Source organism: Phasianus colchicus, chromosome 22, assembly GCF_987193195.1.
Source record: "Phasianus colchicus chromosome 22, bPhaCol1.hap1.1, whole genome shotgun sequence".
NCBI classification, from domain to species: Eukaryota; Metazoa; Chordata; class Aves; order Galliformes; family Phasianidae; genus Phasianus; species Phasianus colchicus.
Window position 1 is genome coordinate 2,194,938 of NC_143457.1, and position 24,785 is coordinate 2,219,722.

The window sequence follows — 24,785 nt, forward strand, 5'->3', positions numbered from 1 at the left end:
TGCCTGTTCTCAGAAACAAGACTGTTCTGCAGGCTGCCCAGCAGGTTAAGAATGACTGTACTCTTCTCGCCACTTAAAATTGAACAACTTGAATGAGCATGTATATCTTTTTTCACCTTTATGGAAACCGAACTGTTAGCTGATATGACTAGAAGGCATAGGGCAGAGAAAAGACAAGTTCAGCACTGAACAGCATCTTGCAGACAAGTATTAATGGAAATTAATTACTAGAATTTTCTTTTGTATCACAAAATAAACCATGGTCTGAGCTTTAGAATATTTTCACTTGCTAACATTCCACTTGTAGCTGAAGGTTTATTGGATGTAACTCACAATAGTTTCTACGAAGTGTTACCTAAGAAAAACAGCAGGTTTGGAACTGGTCAGTGGAGATGGTGAACTTTTCAATCTAACAAAAGCTCTTAGGACTGAAAATCTTCAGTGTTTTCAAACACAGTGGAGTATTTGCTGAACATATCAGGGCAACAACAGATAGATATGTACAAATAACAGCTCAAAAAATAGTGAATTTGAACCCACCTGAAAGCAGGAGTATCTTAGTTTGACAGGTTTGTACTTTCATATAAAACTCAGCGCTCTTTTTTTCTTAATTGTGTCTCCATATAAAATTTTCTGAAAATTTCAGCTTTTTTCTTTGAAAAAAGAAAATCACAAATGGAGTTCATTTCAGTAGTAAATCACAAATGAGGGAGTGTTTGTGTGTGCATTATCTATTTCACTTCTGCGTTCCTTCCTGCTAATTTTTACACATCAACCTTTTTAGCCATCGTAATTCTCCATCTTCTTAATTCACTCTTTTCTACCTCCCCTATTCATCACTTGGACTAATCTCTCTGGGGAAACCTGCTTGCTGCTTAACCTTTCACCCCAGAGTTAAACAGCTAATTTCTCTTTTCTAGCTACTGATCCAGGCAGCAGGTTAAACTTGTTTTTTGTTTTTGAAGGCGAGGGAGGTGTGTGGCAGAAGGAGGCACAGTAGGTTTATGTGTTTAAAAAAAAAAAACAAACAACTTTTATCATAAATATCTGCAAACTTTTTCACCTATCAGTAATGACTGAAGTTACAATTAAACATCAGTGTAAGTCAGTCATTTGGTGTTTAAATGCAAGGAAGTTAATCTTCCTAAGTCTTGTTAGAGACTTGTTATATAGCCTTCTAACATCCAAAGCTGGAAGCCAGGCATTTAGTGCTCACACTTGGTTTACAACCTGGTCTTCTTCAGCTGAGGGGTACACACCAGCTTGATTTCTAGAACACTTTAAATGCAAATGAATTTTATGTGTTATGGCTATTGCTTTTCTTTAAGACTTCCAAAGGTCACTGAAAAAGCACAAGGTTGAGACCTTTGTTACAGCTGAGTATTTTTATCAAGTGATTCATTTCCTTTTTTTCATTTTGTTTTTTCTCTTTTTCACAGCTTCATAGCAGTGGAGAACATAGAGAAGTACTGTGTTCTGATCTCATCTAAAGCTGTTTATTTCCTCAAGAGCGGTGACTACACCGACCGCGAAGCCATCTTCCTAGAAGTGAAGTACGATGACCTCTACCACTGCCTTGTTTCAAAAGACCATGGGAAAGTATACGTGCAGCTGACCAAGAAAGCTGTTAATACAAGCAGTGGTGTAGCAATGCCAGGCCCATCACAACAAAAACCAATGGTAAGGGTCTAGCACCTGTTGTTTCCTTCATGCAGGGGTTTCTTTTCCCCTCAATGCATGTACTGATGCCAAATGTATTTCTGCTCATCAGTGTTTGGTTTCTTGTACTGTTTAATAATGAAAATTTCATTCTGCCAGCAGTGAAAATAACTGCTGCCAAAAAGGTTGAGGTGAGTAGAACTTGTTCCATGAACTCCTGAGAAAAGTTGAAGGTAAAATCTAAAATATTCCTGAATGCAGAAGTTACATTAGGAAATATTTCTTCATCTTAGAAATAATCTTAATTACACAATACACACAATTAAGCACTGTGCTATTTACTGTAGTGTTCTCCCTACATACATAGCATTTTCCTAAGATTGGAAATTGACTATTTATGTCATACATGTAAAAATTAATCAGTATCTCACCTCTCAATGTTGAGGGTTTTTTGCTTCATTACAGTAGTTGTTCCAGGTCTGTTTTACAGACAAGGTTACAAGCTCACCCCTGACCTAAGTCAGTTTACATTCCAAACAGAGCAGCCAGATGAAAGGTAGGAGAGGAAGCAAAGGAAATAACTTCAGATATTGCAAGATGTTTCTGTTCCCACCCAGTATTACCGAAACTCTTGTTACCTGTCTTTCTCATTTCTTCCATCCCTCATCCTCAGCCCTGAGAACAAGATTTACACTGAAGCACTTCTATTCCTTCAAGCATAGCCACACAAATTCCTTCAGTCAGTGAAATAAAAATATAATCATGCCTCTTTAACACCATACATATTTCTTTCTGCAGGTCAATGTGAAATCTGAAGTTCTTGCAGTAAAGCTATGTCAAGAAATAAACTATGCAAAGAGCCTTTATTATGAACAACAGCTTATGTTAAGACTCAGTGAAAATCAAGAACAATTAGAGCTGGACTCTTGAAACATCTTCCTTACTGCCAGAGTGAACTGCAGGAATCAGTCTGGAGCTGATGGTATTCTGTAATTAGAGAAAATACTATATGGGAAAGAAATTAATATGATTTTAGTATTTAACTGTATGGAATCATTGTGAGTGGGCTTTTTTTGGTTTTGTTTTTAAAGCATTAGTTGTATAACAAAGATACAGCTCAAATGCATTCAGTTCTGGGAAATGCCTTGTATTTTGCTAACATGTATATATGTAAAAGTGTTTCATGTAAATAAGAAAGTCCAGACCAGGGGGTCGGTATGAACACAAGTCTGTTTACAGTGTAAAGAAATTAAAGGAGCTATACTGAGTCTTACTGCAGTACCTGAAACTACCTGTTCTTTCTCTCTCCCTCTCTGCTTTTCACAGTTCAGGAATGTACGTAAGGAGTGTTTGTTAAAAAAAAAAGAAGTTAACTGCAGCTGTTGGAGCACAGAAGTTCTGTAGTTCTTAGCTTTAACACTGTGATTAGGGTGCACTGTTTTCTGTTGTGTTCTTTTTTTTCTTACCATGAGTACAGCTAACCTGTACCTTGTATTGCACTGAAAGGTCATTGCTTTTAACAAAATAATTGCGTTATGTAAAATACTGCAGAGATGACTCACTAGCTTAATTACATTTCCAAAATACTAGATAACAAAAAGCTGAATCCAGAACTCAAAAAACCTAGCAAAGTCTGTACCTCTGAAGGCCCCTGCTTTCATGTTGTTTGAAAACAGTTCAAGCGAGCAGCCCTGGAAACTGAAATCTTCATGTTCAGCTTTTCCCTTCACGTGTTTGTAGTTGGCTGCTCAGTGCTGAACTCTGCTAGCACTGGGAAGGTCAGGGTGGGGAGACATCACTGCATCAACTGTCTTAAGGATATCATTTTCAAAATTAAACTTTTTGAAATAATAATAAAAAAAAACATGCTTTTTCAAATGCTGTATGTCACACGAGTGTTTGTCTCATCAACTACCTTTATTCCCAGGAACTAGGTAACCTAATGGAACTTTTTCCAGAGAGAGTTATGTGTCTGTCTATCTGTTTAAGAGGGAATAGCCTGAAGATGGTTACAAGTAAATTATTTTTAACTCCTGTAATGTGAAAGGCAGAGGACTACTGTGTGAGGACAAAATGTAGTATCAGTGGATGTGTGTATGGTCTATCACTAGAAATACAAATCTGTAAAGGCCCATTATGCAAATGAAACTGATTTAATGCACCACTTTTGTATGTTTCTCTGTATAATTTTTAAGTAAAATGTAGAATTCAACAAGTGCATTGGCTCATCAGTGCTTTAACAAGTCAGTCCTATTGGACTCTTGTTAGTGAGTCCCTGCTCCTCTGCTCTGCAAAACTGCTTTAATGCTGCAAAGCCTGGTTGCTAAAGCAGGTAAGTAAGTGGGTAAGGTGAATAAAAACCAGCTCACAGCAGAATGGCTTGCATAGTTTGTTCTGCAGCATTTATGTAAGGAATGGGAGTGCAAGCACCTGAGAAGTATGGCAGTACACCTCAACTCAGTGACCTGAACTCAAAGAACTACAGGATACAATGGATTAATGGATTTGATTTGGGTATTTCCTTTGGAACGTGCTCAACCTGTTGGGTTTTTTTTTGGCTGGTAATAACAATTACTTAAAGCTTCAAGAAACGTACCCACTATCTTAGATGTACAAGAGGGCCATGGACTGCAGCTGGCTTAGGCTGCTCAAATTATGTTACCATACTGTTCCAGCACTGACACTGCGTTCCTCTCAGCTACAGTCAGCCCACTGACTTTTTTTTCATTCATATGGAGACAAAGTTCTCTCAAACAGGTTTCCTCTTACAAACACAGTGCTGATTACTAGGAGTAATGTACAGATACACTTGCAGGAAGCACACTGCCTCTTGTAACATTCCAGAACAAACTGCACTAGAACTTTGTTGTTTTTTGTTGTTGGTTGTTTTTTGTTGTTTTTTTTTTAAGCTCAAATGATGTTACTTGTTGCTGTAACCCAACTATTTTTGGATCATCTCATAACTCCTTCTGTGGACTTCCTATTGTTGTTGGCACTATTAACATTATTACTAAGTGAATAAATACAACTTTCAAATTCCAAGGGCCACACTCAGAAATAGTTTTTAGAGGAGGAAGTGCAGAGAAAGTACAAGCCTTTAGCTTTCACAAAAACTATACACAAACTCAGACAAGACAATGTAATAATTCCACTTACCAAATCACGTGAAGTTCTGAGCTTTATGAAGGCAGTTAAGTATCCTTCAGCCTGGTTTTATTGGAGGAGATAGGAGTTGCAGCCATGAAAGTAGATTGTCTTGAAATTTCAGAAGCTGTGGGAGAAAAAATTGCTGATGAGAGAGAATAACAGACACAGCTTCTGTGCTATAGCAATGCCTCACAGTAAATCACCTCAGCTATAGAGAGTTAAGTAAGTCAGTCCAAACAATACCCCACAAGGAATGGTACATTAGCTATTAAGCTAATTAGCAATTCAGCTAATGTGATACGTGAAAAAGGCACCCTAATATTTCTAACATTTCTCCAGAACTATGTGGTCCACCATCACTAAAAAGAACCAGACCTGTGACCAAACTTTTAATGTTTGAACTATGTCAAAGACCACAGCTGACAGTGTCATTTTTTTCTAGAAGCAATTCTGGACACACAGAATTACAGAGGTCCTTTCTGTCCTTGATCTGTATCAAAAGCTGTGGCTGCAAAGGTCTGTTTCACTGCCTCAGACCTGACAAAGCAATCAAACCACATAGAATTACTACTCTGAATCACTGATGTGTAACTAACAGGAGCAGTGACAAGGCCACTAAGACTTCTTTTTTCCTGAGGAAGCAGCACTATTGCTAACAGGAGAAATGTGGTAAACAGTCTGGGACTGCAGCAGTATAAACATACAGATAACAGATGCATACCATGAGTGCTAAAAGTGGAGGGAAAAAAAGAAAAGAAAAAAAAAAAGTAGCATCACATACCCTACCCATAACATAATTTTATACGTAAGTTTAATTCCTGGAGACAGTCCTTGGCTGGTAGCAGGCTGCAGCACATCACAGGTGAGGGGAGCAGATCAGGTATCTGTCTCCCTTGCTGCCCCTGGAAGAGAAAGGCAGGGGACAAATTAGAAGAAAAACTTTAATAACCCTTAGGCACTCAATTCCAAGTAGGAGTGAGGGTCTGCATGTACCCGGGTAACATCAGGCTAAAACAGTTTTCACAACAGTCACTACTGGACCATCAACAATTCAGTTACCTACTCCAACTTAGCCATCTTTAAATAAATTACAGGCAATGAAACAGGAAATACACAATGAGATATGCCTGAAGTAAGCTAAACAACATGCAAGATGTGGACAATATCCTTCCTTCTGCTCTTGAATACTTTTCCAATAAATCAACTGGATGCTAGTTGAACAGCTTAAGTTGTGAATGCTGTTTAATCAAAAAGTGCAGTGCTTATGTTTTTGTGGAGAGAAAGTAAGTGGCTGGAAATTCCACATCTCAAAACAGAAAAGTAATCATAATAATCATGACAAGGAGTTCAATGTATGCTATCCCATTCCCCAGAGTGCATGGTGTTTTCCACCCCTCAGCTATTCTCTCACCAATTGAAGACTTGGTCCCTGGGATCTTGGACCAACTATATAAAAATGTGTTTAAAAAAAAAATAATTCTTTTTCTTCACTGTAACAACTGTGCACTGACCTGATTCATACAGGGCATGAAGCACCAGATGATGACACCCCGAGGGAAAAACTTGCTTGCTCTCCTTCTCTTCCTTAAAGAACATTCCTGTATTTTCTAATCACAGCTAATTCAGCTCTTGTACCTAGCTCTGAAAAGCAGGGTCTGGGCATACACTGGGTTACTGGCAGCTGCAAAAAGATAAAAACAAAAGAAAGGGCATTTTCATTAATGCCACAGTTGATCACATATTGCTTAAATAATATTGTTTCTCACAAAGAATGACACCGTATATGTACTTGTGTGTATATATTTATGTAATATATCTATTTCTTAAATTTACCTTGCAAAGTGATGGCCTTACTCTCCACACTTCCATTCTTAAAAGAACAGTTGTTATAAACAAGGATCACCGAGTCATCTTCTCTGAAAAACAGACTGGGAGCAGAGCTTTGCACTCCAATCCATGCTTGATGGTAACTGCTTTGTCAGTACACATGATGATGCTGTTTTATCAAATACGGGGCTAGGATGAAAACACCACCAATTCCCCATGCATATTATTGGTTCAGATCTATTCCAGCCTACTGGTAGTTGGCCCAATATTCTGGTAGCCTTAAAAAGGAATCAGGACAGTTCAAATCTACCTCCTTGCTAACACCAGTTACCTCGCAGAGAAAATGTTTCATTAACAGAATCCAGGTCGGTTTCTCTAGGACTGAGATGTACTCCTTTCCTAAGGTCTTTATCATCAGACTTTCTGAGTGGGAGAATGTGAGTAAAGCAGCACCAGATGTGTACACAAGGCTGGGTCCTCACACTGCCCCTGGGTTCACACGGCTGTAACAGTGCTCGGTTACTCATGAAAGGAGGCCTGCCAAAAAGGGAAAAAAAGAAAAGTTACTCATTAACCACTGACAAATAGTGAAAAAAAAGATTATATTTTTTCCTATTTTCCCTCAGTGGAACTACAGCATATTCAAGTATAGAAATAAAAATAATCTTGGCACTAAATGCAGTTACATAAGAGGTAAATGCCTACTGCATTGTATCAGTTCTATTCATGGCCTGCTGTGCAGCCACGTTGTTGTCTCAGTGCAGTCAGACTCTGCTATCATAAGGGATTGCTGAGGCTTTCTTGTAACAGACACACTGCTGCCCAAGCAACGTGCCCAGCACAAGCAGTTCTCTCTGTGGATAAGAATAACCTTGCACCTCCGGCCTATTCTGGTCTGACTCAAAAGTACTAAAAGGCCATGAGAGAAGTAAACAGCTTTCATGTGCGTTTACACTTTGGATAACTGGATGGGTCACCCAAAGGACAAGGACTGTGTATGGGAGCTACAGAACAATTGTTTCTGCACACTAAAAATGCCAGCAAAATAAAAAATAATAAGAAAAGTCCCCCGGATACTGCAGCTGTGGAGAAATTTTAACAAATTGAGAAATCTATCAAATCCACCATCCATCAACCCTCTGGAAATAGCAACAGCACTTGCTTTGACCCTCAAGAGTGGCTCACCATTCCTAATGCCTGTCGTTTGCCAGCAGCCTTGAAGCAATCTGCAGTCAGCAATGCAAACCACCAGGTACAGGGTAATGGTGCAGCAAAAATTTCTCCTCAGATTTTGATGAGGGCAGAACAAACAACAAACTCCACACCACTTGCAGGAGAACAGAACCATATTTCAGTAGGGCCAAGCTCCTGACACAGCAACCCAAATACCAGGGAGAACATCAGTGATTTCTCTCCCCCTTCCAATGAGCACCACCAAACTTCACATGGGCTTTGAAAATGTTTGCAGAGTAACCAAAACAGAAACTGCAGACATTTCACTAAAGCAACCCAGTGCTCACAGTAGAGAGTCGAATTTGGTCCAATTACAGACATTTATGTAAACTGAATTTCATGAAAAACTGAAAGCACCTTAGTACCTTGACTAAGATCCCATAGTGAAGTACAAGACCAGCATCAGAACACAGAATCTTGCTGCTGCTTTCTCTTCTTCACCACAACGTGGTCTGACTGCAGCTTCAAGCACCTAGAAGAGCCATTACTGCAGCACAGCATGAGAACAGGAAGCAACAAAGGATGGCTGGATGGCTCCTTCCTGTGATCATGCATCACCCTGTAGCCACCTGCAATCTTCCAGGCAACAGAAGCTTTTAACCAAATTTGTAATACCTATTAAGGTATTATGGTGCTTTTTCTTTTCACTCGTTACCTTTTGTTCTCTCTGCCAAACACCCACCAGAGCGAAGCTGATCTGCAGAATGTACCAGAAGCCCAGAAGGCATCACAAGATGGTACATAAATTCCCACAGTATCACCACTGTTGGAATGCACTCAGAACGGGAAGATGAGCATCCACTGGCAATGCAGATGTTATACAGCTCTTTGAAATATTCACCACCAAGGACAAACAGCACAGCAGTGCTGCGTTCACCCTGGTATCACTGTTTGCTGTGGGTTCCTGCAGAAAGTTGAAATAACCCATAAGAGCACAGCAGTACACTTTCTGTGCACACCAGCATGACTTCTGCATCTACCGTTTTCTGCCCATCTTTCACACGCAAATGCTGAAATCCGAGCAACGTGCAAGAGAAGCCATGCTGTAACCAATCACTGACTGCTGTATTCCACAGAAGAAGCATCTACATCCTTTCCAGGTTACATTCGGCCACACTTCTTCCCACTGCTTGCACTATGGTAAGCAACAGGCTCCCACCATAGGCTCCCACCACAGGCAGGATGCACAGGAGGGTCTCAGCATTGCACACAAAGAGACAAGGAGAGAGGAGGTATTTCTGGAAGCCTGGCTCCTCTTCAGAAGAGAAATGTTTCCCTTGGCTTGTGCAAGTTGCTCAGACTGTGTGCAGTAACAGGCTGAAGAAGCCAGCTTTCCATTCCCTGTTCCATTACTCTTTTTGATTGGCACTTTAATGAGGGCGCTAGGGGTCGACCCCCTGCCAGGGGGCTGGTTCATGCCCCGTTTATCTCACAGTCCATGTAAGACTAAAATAACACGCCAGGCTGAGTTTCACTGCCTTGTGATCCAACAGCCCACCATGATGGATTGAGTGACTGCAGCAAGTTGGCAGCTAAAGTGTGTTGTAACAGTATCTTTCTGTCAGCGCAACACAATGGATTTGCTGATTCCTGGGTTTTCCCAATGTTCATCGTTACCATCAGCACAGAATTTTCTAAAGTTCATTTTCCAGGGGGCTGCAAACTGATAATAAATAACATACCAAAGGTTATACCATGCTTTTTTTCCCCTCCGCTGTCCTACTGCTGACGAAGTAGGGCTGCGGTGCCAGCTTTACTGCAGATGCGACAGCCATAAATTCCTATCACTTTTCCAGAAAGGGCAGCTCTGACACTCATTTTGTGTGAGTTCATCCTGCCGGGCCAACGCACGGCACACAGGGCATTTCAGCCCTGAACACAATGCTGAATCCAATGCAACACAAAAGGATGCTGCCACGTAAAGCAGTTCTCTCCACAAGAGCCACAGACTTGTTTTGAGGCTGGGTTTACAGCGTGCAGAGACATGAACATCAGCGTGTTCATTCTGGGCATCCAGAACTGATCCAGATTTACCCCTTTCCACCTCTGATACTCAAGATCCATATAACACTGGGCAAAATCAAGTGTGCCCCTGCCAACAAAAAGAACGACTAAGAAGGTGAATGCGCAAGAGAAATGACAAAATGCACATGGAAGGGACTTAAACAGGGAAGATTAAAGACAAGGATGCAGGGATATGAAGAAAGGGTGTGAAGGAAATATGGGGTCAGACTGAGGAGCTGGATGAAGAACAATATATAGCTGCTCCCAATAAGAGTTTGCTTTTTACACTGATGATGTGAATCACTGCACAGCACAGAGTTCAATTCATGGTGCAGGAGAAACAAGCTTCATGAGTTACACATCTGTGTTCGTGAAACAGAAGAAACATTCTTCACTACAAACTGGAACAGCAGCAGCATGATAGGGTGACTACTGGTGCAAGTCTTTGCTAGCACAGAGCATGTAATTACCCCCAAACCTGCAGAGCTTCTCAGGATAATCTAGTTCAGAGTTCTGTGCACCCCAACACCACAGCCTGCAAACACATTACTCATCTAGCTTTGAACATCAGAGGCTGCCAACAATACCGACACAGCAGTGAAACAGAAGATGTGCTGTGAAAGCAGTTCGAAGCTTTACTGAGGCTCTCGTCAATCCACCTCTACCTTGCCAGTTCAGCTCAGCCTGTATCTGCCTACACAAGCTGCTGCAGCCAAGCCCTAAGAGCTCCTCAGGGGAGGGCGAGATACTTACACCTTTGCACAGTAACACTGAGGAGGGCACGCTGAGCATACAGCCAGAAAGCCTGGGAATTATTAGGAGAAACGAGTGGGTGGGGAAGCTCAAGGGACCAGTGGGAGGATGCGGGAAATCAGTAACACTGATTTGAATAACTGGTAACAATTATTAGATCTTTTTCGGTATGAATCATCTCTCAGAGACTCACCATTTGAATGATGTCACTCAAGGGGCCGTAAAAATACAGTAGAAGAAACAAGCTTGCCCTGAAACAAGGGTTTCAAGCCATAAGGTGAAAGAACAAAGTGGTCTGGGAAGTGTTGCAAACGTGTCTAAAAGGGAGAAACTTTTGTGGAGAACACATACTTTAGCTGGCAGGTTGAACAAGCTTTAGGAAAATTACTGTGTTACTTAAAGCTCTGCCAAATCTCTTCAAACTGATGGAAAAAAAATGGTCCTCCTTATCTAGTGACCGCTGAACTTGTCCTTGCCCCATTCTCTCTCCAGTGGTGACATCTGCATTTGAAAAACAACAGGCTGTAAAATTAGTCAGCCAGACCATCCCAAGGGAACAAAACAAAACCAGAACAACAAACCAAGGGCCCCAAACAAGCAAACAAAAACATGACTTTAAACAGAATCCATTCTCTGGGTTCACCAAATGTACAGAACTGCTTCTGTCATTGCAGGGGATGGGGCAGCAGAGAGCAGTGCTGCCTCGTGCAGATTTCGACTGCTACTTTTACTTTTTAAACAACTGCATGAGAAGAAAACCTGCTAAGTAACCAGTGGCATCAGCAACGGGCTGATGCAACAGGCAAGCCCAGAAACTACACTGCAGTTCATAATCTTTTTCTCCTCCCCTTCTTCTAACACACCCCTACTCTTCTCCATCTACAGAAGAGACCTACAGCCCCTTTCTGTCAATAGGAATACCAAGCTTGTGCACCCGTTCTACATTCATTTCTCACCTATCAGGCAAAATGCTGGAACTTTAAGAAAGCAGAATGACATCCCTGTTCCCTGGCAGGAGAGGAGTTAGTGAGCTCTAACTGTAACAGTGGGCTCCACCACAGCACTGCCATTCCTGCCCTCCCACTGGGTGAAGCCCCATTGCTCTGGAACCACCAAGGCATGTCACCAGCTCCCCACCATTCTATGGCAATGTTGGGCTGGCTTGAATGCACATCTGGTCTGTGTGGTAATGGCAGTCTGAGCTCCAGTTCTTCCTCAACACCCAGGAATTTGAGATACCAAGGGAGACACTGTCAGTACTACTTTGCAGCCAATCACCTAATGTAAACCTGGCAGTGCCTGAGGAGCTGTACACGAACTCAAATGCACATGCAGAGCAAGAAAAACTCGACCTCCTTCCCAGATCCAAAATGGGGGAGGGAAGCCATCCTCCTGCACTGAGCAGAACAGAAAATGCTCACAGCTCTAGGAAGGCTCACAGCTCCCTGAAGTCAGTGCTTATCTCTAGGTTTATACAATGTTCCTTCCATTTTAGACAGAGCTCCTGGCATTTACCATCTGAAAGTTCACTACCGATAAAAGGCTCTTTAAAGCCTCTGCGAAGACCTCTGTTTTATGGAATTTAGGCACACTTACAAAAATAAAGGGCTGAACTCCCAGAAATACTGTGCAATAGGCACTTCAGTGGGTTTCAGGCCTTCCTCACCTACAGTGAGTGAAAAGGAAGATCAGAGAAGAGGAGTTCCAATTTCAAAACACTGACCTGAAGCCAGAGAACTTTGAGGGTTTAAGCACTCTACTGGATGTTAACTTTCCAACAAAGCTGCCACCCCATTAACTTCAATTTGCTTGGAGAGTTCTTGGGAGAAGAAGCAGTAATGATTTCAGAGAAGGCCAACAGAATAAATTCTGTTCTGGATTCCGTACTCCTGGAGGAAAGTTCATGATTTATACAGAGGTGATGTGAATAAGGGCCATACTATGCCATGTGCATTAGTAACTGAGAACAAAATTAAGCTTAATGGTTAGCATAATGCTATGTTTTTACAACATCTGTCAGCAATCATTTGTATTTACTTGCACTGCAAATGCAGATGAAAAGTCAGAGAAATATAAACATCAGAATTCGCTGAATTCCCACCAGCCCTGCATCTTCCCACATAGAATCTCTAACCATTCCTGTTCAGGCACTGTTTGTTCCTTGCCCTGTCCAGCATGGAATTTCTTCCCCATTCTCTATGACCACGAATTACTGGTAGAGGTTCTACACCGGAACAAACACTAACTAACCCTATGGCCATTATTAGCATTAACTTCAGTGCTCTTAAGACAGCAGTCAGATCTTTTCTGGACTCAAAACAACAAATCAAACTCCTTTCAGTTCCTGCTCTCTCCTTGGCCATGCCTCACACTACAGCAGAAGAGGAGGCAGGGAAAGCCAGGGTTGTGCTCTACTTGAGTTGTACTCCACCTGTGCAATGCAGGGTGAGCAACAGGTTAGCTGGGTGAAAAGTTCACTGCAAGCTGAGCTGTCTGTTTCTCTTGCTTAATTTATCCGATATTTGGCTAACCTTGCTCTGAACCCAGCCCCCAAGACCCCCTTCCTCTCATCCCTCCCCAGCGGGCTCATGTCAGCCAAAGACACCGCCCCTTCTCCCTTCTCCCTGACCCTGCTGAGCGGAGCGGGGGCTGGGACACAGGGCCAAGCACAGAGCCAGAGTCCACGCGCTGGAGAGATAGCAATTATTTATGTTCAAAACTTCAACAGGCCTCATGCTCAGGAGCAAAAATATAAATCCTACAGCCGGCAACATTCACTTGGTATTGTATCCAAATTTATCGGTTCTCCCAAGGCCGGATGGCACCCAGCCTGCACCCCCACACCTCTGTCCCCCACCACTTCCAGAGATGCAGCGCTCCCTTGTGACCTTCATGCAGTCCACAAACTGCTCACACAGCACACTGTACAAAAGGCTTGTCTATCCCTGCAGGCTGATCAGTGATGGTGCCTACAGCTCCCCCAAACCTCCCTCCTGCACCCAGAAGTGTGCCAGCAGAGAGCCCTGAGCAGACTACCCTGAAAGCTCCAGTCCCAGCAAACACATTCTGCGTCACCTCCAGACCACGCACGTCACAGCTCCAGTCAGGTGACGCAGCCCACTGGAAACACTGCCCAAGAACGCAGCTTTCTGACAGGTCTTCATTATATTCCTGCTGTGCTCAGGACTGCTCCCAGCACTCTACAGAGCAACACAAAGTGTGTTTGATGGCTTTCTCAACGACTGGATACATCATCAGAAAACCAAACTCACACACCAAACCTGCCACGCTTTTGCTGCTCTGCTGAGCAGCTGGTACTCCTTCATCTAGGCCTGTAAGAACCAACATGTTGTTACATTCACCTGCTGGCACTCTGGGCCTCTATGAGATGGTGAGCAAGCATGTGGCTAGACTGCTAACAATAAATGTTTCCTGCTGCAAACCTTAATTTCATTATGCTCTTTAACCTGACCAAGCACTTTATAGCTGTCCCACACCCTGGCTGCTCCTGCAGAAACTCACACAAGCAGCACGCTGCTGTTAATGGTCTGTATCATTACTGCCCCAACACATCACTGCAGTGCCACTGGACACACAGAGAACAAAGCTGCAGTCTCACTGACGGGGAGAAGAGGAACAGCCTGACAGCTTTACAGTAAGTGGAAATTCCTTGTGGTCTAAGAATAATATTAACTGGCTTCTCAGGATCACCAAATGTCCTCGCCTCGACACATAGCTTAATTTGTCTGGAAGCAATGCAGATTGGAAAAGTTTTCATGTGGTCACTAATTAGTGACACCATCCATTCTAAACCTCACCACTCCCACACCAAGGTAGCACAAGATCAGCCTGTAACAAAAGAGTCCTTGTTATTAAAAGAATCCTAGGCCCTTATCAAAGAACATGATCCCCCACCTAACCCCTGCATATTTTCAAGGCATGAAAATTGCTATGAAGAGCCAAGTAAAGTTGTCAGGAAGACATCAAACTTCAAATGATCACATTAGAAAAAAAATCAGATGTTACCCACTAAACTCTCAGCTCACATTGCATAACTCACCAGTATCTGTATTTCTCAACAGCAGACCCAGTGCAGACACTCTCCACTGCATCAGGACCATCTAATCATTAAAATGGCAGACAATTATTGTAACCACCCATATCAGCAGTTCTTTGTGCTAAGTCTCCAAGTTTGAGGTTTTAACATCCCTTCAAAACTATTCACAGTTAAAACAGAACAGGAATGACATGGCAGGCATCAATGATAACATGTAAAATCATTTGCAGAATGCAGGTATCCAAGCCCTGTGCTCCTTCCATTCGTCACACAGAAGAGCAAAATCGCTTTGAGAGAAACCACACCAGCATGGGAACATTAAGGTAAGATGAACTGAAAGGCAGCTCAACTTGTGGTTTAAGAATCATCCCATTAAAGAAAAAAAAAAAAAAAAAAAAAAAAGCTGATGTGACAATTTTAATCTTTTTGGCTTCTCTCCAGAAGTCCAGAGTTTGTCAACATCAGGAGAGGGCTCGTGAAAGCCCAGCCATTGCTAAACGGAACAGCTTTCACTTCAGAAAGACAACATGAAGGAGGAGGATTGGTTGAGCTTTAAAGGAAACAAATGTCTTCCTTGCAATGCATCCAAATTAAAGGATACTGTCATTTGTGGGAAGTAAAAAAAACCCTGGCCCTCACCCTCCACCTCCACATCCCACAGCAGGAAAACCTAAGACAGAAACAAGTGGAATAGAGAGTTTTGGTCTTTCTGGCAGATTCTTTGATTCTTCCAGACTGCACAAATTGAAGACAAATCTCTTTCCCCTGAAATGGCAGACCTTCAAAAAACATGAGCCCTCTGTCTCCAGTTAGAGTTCAAGAAATTCCCACTTATTGCCTCTGCCACGAATGCCTGTCTGGATTCACTCTGACAGCAATCCCTCATACCTAAAGGGCAGGTTACCACCAAACGAGGGCTTCAGATGTTGTGCTCAAAACCAAACAAAATAAAATTAACTCTGGACAACCAACTTCCACCAGAACAGCCTTCAACATAAGACACCTCTGCAGATGGAAAAGGTGAAGAAACACAGCGTGATGGGAGACAAATTTGTCACATCAAAGTCAGCTGTAACAAAGGACAGGTGTGGAGAGACAAAACCTTTTCAAGTCCAAGTCGCCTCCTATTTATTTCCACAGAAACTACAACCAAGAGCACAATAACACTATTTGATAGAGCAAGTGCCCAGCTACAAAACACTATTTTTTCAGCATAATCATCACCACAAGACCTGTATTTTCACCAGTGATGAACAAGAGCCTGCATTCTGTGCTCATAAAGACCTGTACCAGCAGAGGTGACTGCTGCCACTGCTGAAACACACCACCCATCCATCTCTGTGCTCACATCCACTTCTTGTCTCCATAAATATTCAGTGTCAATGAATGTCAATGGGTGCATTCTTTTCTGCAGGGAAGACTTCAATTACACACCTTTCCTTCAATTCAAAAAAGACAGGGGTCTTCTAGAGCATCTAATGGTGGGCCACAAAGATGATCAGGGGTTTGGAGTATCTCTGCATGAGGAAAGGCTGTGAGATCCAGGGCTGCTTAGCCAGGAGAAGACTGGACTTGATGACCCCAAGAAGTCCCTCCCAATCCCTACGATTCCCTGATTCATTGGCACTTCTATGTCAAACCCATTTTGTCAGACTGCCCCTCTGCTGCCATCTGTTGCGCAGCAATAGAACATAAGGCAATAGTGCCAAAAATGTTCAACAACTACAGCCATACCAACATCTACCTATGGCATCGTGGGCCAACATAATAAAACAGAACCAAAGAATCACAGAATCATTAAGTTCCAAAAAGACCACTAAGATCATTTAGTTCAAATGCCCACCTACCACAATACTGCCCACTAACCACATCCCTCAGTGCCATACCTCTACGTTCCTTGAACATCTCCAGAGAAGGCGCCTCTACCACCTCCCTGAGCAGCCTGTGCCAACGCCCAACCACACTTCTAGAGAAGTTTTTCCTAAATTCCAATCTGAAACACAGGACACTCATAGAGTCATAGAATCACTAAGGTTGGAAAAGACCCACAGGATCATCCAGTCCAACCACTCACCCATCACCAATGGTTCTCGCTAAACCATGTCCCTCAACACAAAATCCAGACGTTCCTTGAACACCTCCAGGATCAGTGACTCCACCACCTCCATGTGCAGCCCATTCCAGCGCCCGACCACCCTTTCAGAGAAGTAGTGTTTCCTAACATCCAGCCTGAACCTTCCCTGGCGCAGCTTGAAGCCATTCCTGCTAGTCCTATCACTGTTACACGAGAGAAGGGGCCGACCCCCAGCTCACTGCAACCTCCCTTCAGGTAGTTATAGAGAGCAATGAGGTCTCCCCTGAGCCTCCTCTTCTCCGCACTGAACAATCCCAGCTCCTTCAGCTGCTCCTCATAGGACTTGTGCTCCAGACCCTCACCAGCTTTGTTGCCCTTCTTTGAACACGCTCCAGGGCCTCAATGTCTTTCTTACAGCGAGGGGCTCAAAACTGAACACATCACTCGAGGTGTGGCCTCACCAGAGCTGAGTACAGGGGGACGATCACTTCCCTGTTCCTGCTGGTCACACTATTTCTGATACAAGCCAGGATGCCATTGGCCTTCTTGGCCACCTGGGCACACTGCTGGTTTGTGTTCAGTCTAGCATCAATCAACACCTCCAGGTCCATTTCCTCTACGCAGTCTTCCAGCCAATCCACCCCAAGCCTGTAGCATTGCCTGTGGTTATTGTGGCCAAAGTGCAGGACCCAGCATTTGGTCTTGTTGAATCTCATTCCATTAATCCCATTCATCCTGGAGGGATGTAATGAGCAAAGACCCCCAAGGCTCAGTGCTGCCACATGCCTTTGTTCAGCCCCACTGCCCCTGGAGGTGCTGGGTGCTGGTGAACACGCAAACGGGCTCAAAGCTGACAAAGAACAGACTCACAGCTCAAATCCTCCCAGCCCACAGCCCTCCAGCCGGCCGTCCATCACCAAACCTCACAGTCTGGCTTCATTTCCCTCAGCCACCCAACCTTTCCACACAGAGGGTGGAGAGGCACTGGAACAGGTTGCCCAAGGAGGTTGTGGACGCCCCATCCCTGGAGGCATTCAAGGCCAGGCTGGATGTGGCTCTGAGTCTGCAGTTTGGTGACCCTGCACACAGCAGGCGCTGTTTCCTCTACCTGCCTTCAACGCCGCCGCTCTGGAAGGTTCTGCAGCACCGCCTCGCTCTTCTCCCTCTCAACGGCCCTTAGCGACCGTTAGCGGCGCCGAGCAGCGCGCCCCCTACTGGTCGGAGGCCGCGCTGCACCCACGGTTCCACGGCGCGCGCCGAGCGCTCCATCATGGCGGCGGTTCTGTCAGCGCAGCGCGGGAGCCGCAAGCCGGGCCGGTTGCGCTACCCGGCTGTGCTACCAAGCGAACAACCCAAAATATTAAAAATCGCATCAAATCGTTCACATGTGGAACCCATTAGGAACACTGAGAAAGAATTCGCCTTCATTGTTTCGCTTGAAATATCAAGGTTATAAAAGTTAATGGCCGCCTGACAGGCGAGCTATATGAAACACTCGGAGATTTACGCTGTGCTCTGTGGGCTGAGAGCCGCTCCGCAATGGGACCAACCTGTGGTTGGAGCGCTGGGGTTTTCTGGCAGGTTTTGGGGTGGTTTTTTTTTTTTTTTTTGACCTTGCAGAGCTGTATTCGGTTACCACAGCAGCTCCGAAGTAAAACGGCGAAGCTGCTTTTCTCTTCTTTCGAGTATTTATTTCTTTTTGTCCCGTTAACATCGAACAATGAAAGGAACTGCAAGGGTTTTTGAAGGGGGTTGTGGAAAGAATGAAAGCGGGAGAAAGGAAAAAAGAATATATACCAACATAATGGCTTAATTTCTCACAGCATGTGCAGCGCAAATGAACAGTAAACACATACCACAGAAAAATGCAAACAAAGGCTGTGTTTGCTAAAAGCTCCAGGAAAACATGGGGAGTGCCCTGAGCGGTCATTTGTGCCATGAAACCCTCTCAGCCCTGTGCTGCCAGGTCCAACAAGCCCAGGTTTTGTAGAATCACAGAACCATGGGATCGTTGGAATTGGAAGGGACCCTCAAGGCCATCAGGTCCAAGCCCTGCACTGAGCAGGGACACCCACAGCTCCATCAGTGCTCAGAGCCCCATTCCCTGACCTTGGGTGTCTGCACCACCTCTCTGGGCAGTCTGTGCAGTGCCTCACTGCCCTCATTGTAAAAAAAAAACTTCTTCCATCCAGTCTAAATCTCCCCCCTTTTAGTCTGAAACCATTTCCTTTTGCCCCATCACAACAGACCCTCTGCCAAAGAGTCTGTTCCTTTCTTTCTTACAGCCCCTCTTTAGATACTGGGAGCCGTTCTGAGTCTGTGCCATCAGTGCAATCACACACTGCCTCATTCTGTGACATCAGGCAGGGCTGTACGGTTTGCTCCTTCTCCTGGCACCTGGATGCACAACAGAAACTGAAATGCTCTAAGTGCTATGTCTCAAAAATGGTGCCTGTGGGTTTGATAAAGGTGTTTCAAATGCATACTCAGAGTGAAGATGGAAACAACGAATGTCAGGTGAACTGAATTATGCTCGGCAGCAAGCACAGCCTTTCCTCTAACACATCTGTGCTCTCAGTGCATTCCAGCATTCTGGTCTTGTCCAATGCTTGCTTTCTAAATTTAAGTGGCAGTACAACTTTATTCCATTTACGATTTTATTTTCTTAAATGAATTAGGAGTGAGTATGCTGCAAAACAAATCCCAAAGTCTTCTACACTAAGGGTGGTGAGGCACTGGCACAGGTTGCCCAGAGAGGTGGTGATGCCCCATCCTTGCAGACACCCAAAGTCAGGCTGGACTGGCTCTGAGCACTGATGGAGCTGTGGGTGTCCTTGTGCACTGGGCCAAATGACCTTTAGGGTCCCTTCCAGCTGAAACAATCCCATGATTCTATGATCCTATGAAAGAATCATCAAGCTATTCTCTTCAGATAGAAATATGCCATCCCCTGATGTCAGGAAGTCACTTCTATAATAATAAACTTTTTCCAGTGTCAAGACTGTTGTGTTTGTTTTGTTTTGTTTCCCTATCAAGCTGAGGCTAAGAAGGAGCTGAATCCTATGAAAGAAATAAAACATATGTGAACATTTGCTGCCATAAGTAAAGGCAAATGTATTCTTGACAGTATCCCAAGATTTTTTTTTTCCCTTGAAGATTTCTATAGGCACGTTTTTGATCACAAGATTGGAATATGTCATGAGCACATTCAAATATTCATTTGCATTGATATTGTTGCCAGAAGCCATCTCACAGTCATCATCAGACATTTTGGAGCCCCTACAAAGCTTTCTGTGGGATTGGAAGGCATCCAAGCAGGGGAAAGCAAAGCCACCGTGAGATGTGGACAGCCAGTTCCACGGGAAAACTGCACATTAATGAATGGCAAGCGCTCAAAGTAGTAGTTATGGTGAATAACTTGCAAGCAAATTATTGGCTGAGAACCATCATATATTTAAGCTATATGATAAATGAAATTTTGAAAGAAGCCTGTTTAAAAATAATCCATTAAAAGACAGCAGGCTTATTTTACAGCTAGATTTGCCAAACAGTACTGCTAGCTGTAATGAAATCACTGGATTATAAGTTGCCCATCAGCCTTAATGCAGATCCACCATGATCCGTACTTCATGCTGCACTTCTACATGTTTAGGTATCATCAGAGCCTATCTCTGATTCAAAAATTATCAGAAGAAATCAAAACAGCAGTACTGGGTATCTGTAGTTCAGATCTTGCACTGTATTCCCAGCATTTCAGAAAAGGGCTTGTGTGCTTTGTTCTTATTTTCTATTTCCTCAGCACTGGTCTGTAAAAGCCACTAGATCCACATTTCAGTTCTTTGTCCCAGGAACTGAAGACACCAAACCCATTTTAGCACTCTGGACTTTTCACACCTGTATTGCCTAGTTCAGGATACATCACGTTTACAATTCCCTTTTTAACTATGGTATTCAGGCCTGTTCCTAACAGTCCTTCTAAGTTTAAATTCAAATCCCGAAGGCCTTAAAAAAGCATATGCAGTCGTCAACTCGTTAGGCAGCATAATTTGCAAAAAGCAAATCTCTGCTTTTTGGTACGCCTCGTGCTTAAAAGGAAGCTAATCTCAAAGATATTTAGGGCAGTTTGCAATGTTAATGTATGAGGAGGTGTGGACACAGGCATGCACAGGTGAGAGACTGCCTGAAGGGAAGGCAAGGAGCTGAACAATCTGCATGCACAGCATTCTGGCTCAGAAACTCTCCAAACACAACCCTCCCCACCAGGGAAAATTGGAAGAGACAGATGAGATGATGAAAAATGAAGGGATCAGCAAAAATGAAACCTAATATAAACCCGACTAAAATAAACTCAGCATGGCTCCTATGGCTCATTCAAAAGAACATCTTCTCTGAAAGTTCATTTGCAATATCACTGAAGAAATGCAGAATACAACTTCTGTGTTGTGCAAGATGAGGAGGCATTGGCAAATCTGTCTGGAGAGATGAAGTTTGTAAAGAGAAGTACTGAGCGTTGCAAGATTGCCTCACAGGAAATGCAGCAGAAAATGACAGCACTCCTAAATATTGGGGTTAAGAGTTTGAAAGAATTAAGATTTTTTTAAAAATTGGTTTAAATGAGGTCAGAAGGCTCAATGCTGTGACACTGTAATGACAGAACCAAGGAAGGTGTGCTATTGAACAATTAACCATAGCTGTTTGTACACGACTTCTGGTTTTTTTCTGAACGTATGTAGCAACTCTTGCTGCAGGACATCAACACTGTTTTTTTATTTAATATAAATAGTTGTCAGTGTCAGCAGCAGATCCCTCCTGGAGAAATTCAGGGCTGTATTTCATTTGATTAATGTGCTTGTTAAGCCTCAGCTATGGCAACAGGACAACAGAGAAGCTAACTGTGTTGTAGGCTTCAAAAGTACGAGAATAATTGATGTGGGTTGAAGGGGTTTGTTTGCTTTTGTGTATGGTTTTTTTATGCAATAGCAGACAGTTGAGAAATATGTCAGATCACTAATACTGAATTTTCAAGAATATTAGGATATAAAAAGCTAAAAAGCTACAGACTATTCAGCTACCAAATTAGCTGGTGCCAATCTCTGTCTACTCTCTTTAGCATAGCCCTGAGACTAGCAATAAATTATTGTCCAGCTCTACAAGTATATTCCATGTCTTTACAGCTTTGATGGGAGTCCAGAAGACACCACAAGGTATTTTATTGTTGGGAGAAAAAAGCCATGCAATAGCTTACAAATTGATTTGTGATTGTGTCTAATCCTATTGCTGGTTTTAGTCAGTCCTATTCTTCCCACTATGTTTTTCACAGAGGGAAATGTGGCCTGACACCATAAGGAATCAGCTACGAGCTGCTGTGACTTCTTTTTCTTGTACCTGAGAAAGTCTCCTCATCTCAGGCTGACACTGAACTCAAGAATTGCTTTTTTCTCTGATATATGGACATTAAAGAAAAAAAAAAGCAAAAAAAAAAGCATTTATTTCTCTGCACTCAACGACTGAGAGAGCAGAGACAATGAGCTTGTAACCTCTGCTATTGTAAAGGGCAAAGTTGCAGGGGGTATAATGACAATGCAAGTCTGTTGAACTGAGTGGGCTATAGCATGTCTGCATGACATCGGCATCCCCAGCAGGGATGAGGAATTGTGTGCTCTGATATCACTTGTTTTCTGTTACAGCCATTTCCATCTTCTATTAACATTCTTCTGAGATGAGCCCTTATTATTATAAACCCAAATTCCATAGGACAGCATTTTCCATATAGCTGTGATGTTCCAGAAGCCATATCACTTCTGTGTTTATTTCAAGACCCCTCTCTGCATAAAGAAACTGTGAGTTGATTTTCCTGGAGAAGACAGCACTGAATTACTTATTTTCTTTACACCACTTTAATACTGTAATGTACTGAAGAGGAACTCAATAGCAATGCTCAAAGCAACTAGCAGCTACGCTGCCACTAACACTAAAAAGGGAAGATAAAGAATCTCATTTCATGTATTCGTTCACAATACTCAGTGTATGCAGATGGTGATTCGAGGGAAGAAATTGGTCAGGGTCAAATCTCCGTGGCAAAGAGACATGTATAGGAAATCATGCCTTGAAGACATGTATAGGAAATCATTTGGGGAAGCTGGGGTCATCTTCATATAGAGCCTGCAGGCTTCTGAGAGGTTTAGAGCCAAATCAGGGATGTCTGCTTGAGAGAAGTCTGTACAATACAGAGGCAATTCTTTCAAAAAACAAAATGCTTTTGCTTAAGGAAAGAAAAAGAAAGGAAAGCACATCTACCTTGTACTACTGGGTCAGCACCATTCCTACACAGCCCAGAGAACCACATGTCCTCACAATACCTAGGCGTGATGGATGAGCTTTGCAGCCAGCAAGAAAAAAGTGAATAAGTCTAAATGACCTTTGTTTTCACATATATGAGTTGCTTTGCCTTCCTCCAAAAAAATAAAACGAGGGACAGCAAACAGTAACTGAGGTACTGGGAACGTTCTGAGCCAGCAAGATACAAAGTGAATGGATTGCTTTTTAGGGCATGGTGACCCACAGGAATAAACAGAAGTAACACCACGCTTCTTTTAGAGACTTTGTACGTGGATGGAAATCACAATGTCCCTGTTATTATGTAAGTTCAGAAATAAAAGGAAGGTCTTGCCTCTGGCCGGTTAGGGCCTCCAAACTCCACCTCAGATTCTATCTACCCTGTTTTGTTTTTTTTCCATATAATTGTTCTTTGGTCACCTCCAAGCTGCAATTAGAGTACTTCATTCCTTCATGTAAGGAAGGACTTTCATTTGTAGATTTATGCAGAAAAATCAGCATATGTATGTCTTGGTTTTTTTCAACTTTAATGGCTTGATGCAAAGATGAGCAGATGTGCAATATGTCTCTTTGTGTATCTGTTCAGACTTCTTGTCAGAAGAAAAGCAGGCCTCTGAGAACTCTTGCTACTGAAGAGAGTGCTAACACAATCTCCTTACTTTAAACTCAGCTATGGAGCATGCATTAACATAAGGCACTAATAAGCCTGGTCTCTTTGGGAAGGTGTGAAGCTATAAATCAACTCCTCACAGCTCTGTTCACTGGTATCCAGTCCATGCAGATCAGATCACTACATGCTTCTGCTGAAGCTTCAGCTTGAGGGATACAGGAGCAAGAAAAGAGAACAGGAGGAGGGACATCTCTTTATATCCTATGGAACAGCAGAGAAGCTGTGTTCTCTGTCTTCCATCTCTAGTCTCCAGGCCAGGGGAATTAAACCCCCTTAAAACATCACTGGTTTTCTCAGGGATGTTGTTTGGTGGAAATCGTGTAAGAAACATTTGACATGAACTTGCTCTATCCCAAAAACTTATGAAGAAGAGCTGTCAAAAAAAAGTGGCCATCACCCAGATTTAGTTGATTAAAGCCACATGAATAAAAGAAAAATAGATGATCCAAGGTCACCTCATTTTCTCTTCCCAGCAGTTGAATGTCAGCTAGAGGAAAACACGAGGCTGAATTCATGTCTGCTACAAACAGATGTGGTCCCTTTGAAATAAATGTACCCACTTACTCACACGGTGCCTGCATTAAGTCTGTTAGTGGGTTTTTATGAGATCTGGCAAGTGTAATGCTATCTGTTAATATCTGAAGGTGGGAGTGTTCAGGGAGTTGTCTAAAAGGCTTGCAAGACTAGATCTGGTGATATCCACCCACACTAATTAGCACATTACATAAAAGTACAACAAGTTTCTCTTTGCAAACAGTAGAATCACTTGCCCAGGCACTTTCTGTGATTCTAGAAGCGCTGCTGGAAAGGACTCTGTTGCTTTTTAACCTCAGTGGAACAGTGGAGGGGAGGCAGAGTTCAGTTCCCACTTTCAGGGCTTGCTCCTGTTCTCCACCTTCCAAAAACATGCCAAGGAGAGGAAGGATGTTTTTAGAGTTCATCAAGGGCACATAAAAGAATGAGATTATTATTTTTTCCCCATCAAAAAACAAAACACAGAAATCAAATATTGAAGAGGAGAAATC

General features: G+C 43.0%; 1 protein-coding gene and 1 long non-coding RNA gene across 11 annotated transcripts in view; one reads left to right on the top strand and one right to left on the bottom strand.

The window, feature by feature from the left end:
- The window catches only part of VPS13D (vacuolar protein sorting 13 homolog D), an 89,701-nt gene extending 84,894 nt beyond the window's left edge, over nucleotides 1-4,807 (top strand). For all 5 annotated transcript variants that reach the window (XM_031613592.2, XM_031613594.2, XM_031613593.2 and 2 more), the window contains 2 exons: nucleotides 1,440-1,680; nucleotides 2,458-4,807. In XM_031613592.2, the coding sequence (XP_031469452.2) occupies nucleotides 1,440-1,680; nucleotides 2,458-2,589 (373 nt within the window). In that variant the 3' untranslated portion in view covers nucleotides 2,590-4,807. The remainder of the gene's footprint in view (nucleotides 1-1,439; nucleotides 1,681-2,457) is intronic.
- Nucleotides 2,560-24,757, bottom strand: LOC116242687 (uncharacterized). Of its 6 annotated transcripts, none has more exons than XR_016459424.1 (6): nucleotides 17,867-24,757; nucleotides 6,965-7,170; nucleotides 6,318-6,487; nucleotides 5,588-5,708; nucleotides 4,816-4,930; nucleotides 2,560-2,646 (listed from the first exon to the last, which is right to left on the bottom strand). It is a non-coding gene; the product is annotated as an uncharacterized LOC116242687 (long non-coding RNA). The 6 variants fall into 6 exon arrangements; XR_004169803.2 differs by having other exon boundaries at nucleotides 17,863-24,757; XR_016459426.1 differs by lacking the exon at nucleotides 17,867-24,757 and adding an exon at nucleotides 16,755-17,854.
- Nucleotides 24,758-24,785: the final 28 nt, after the last annotated feature.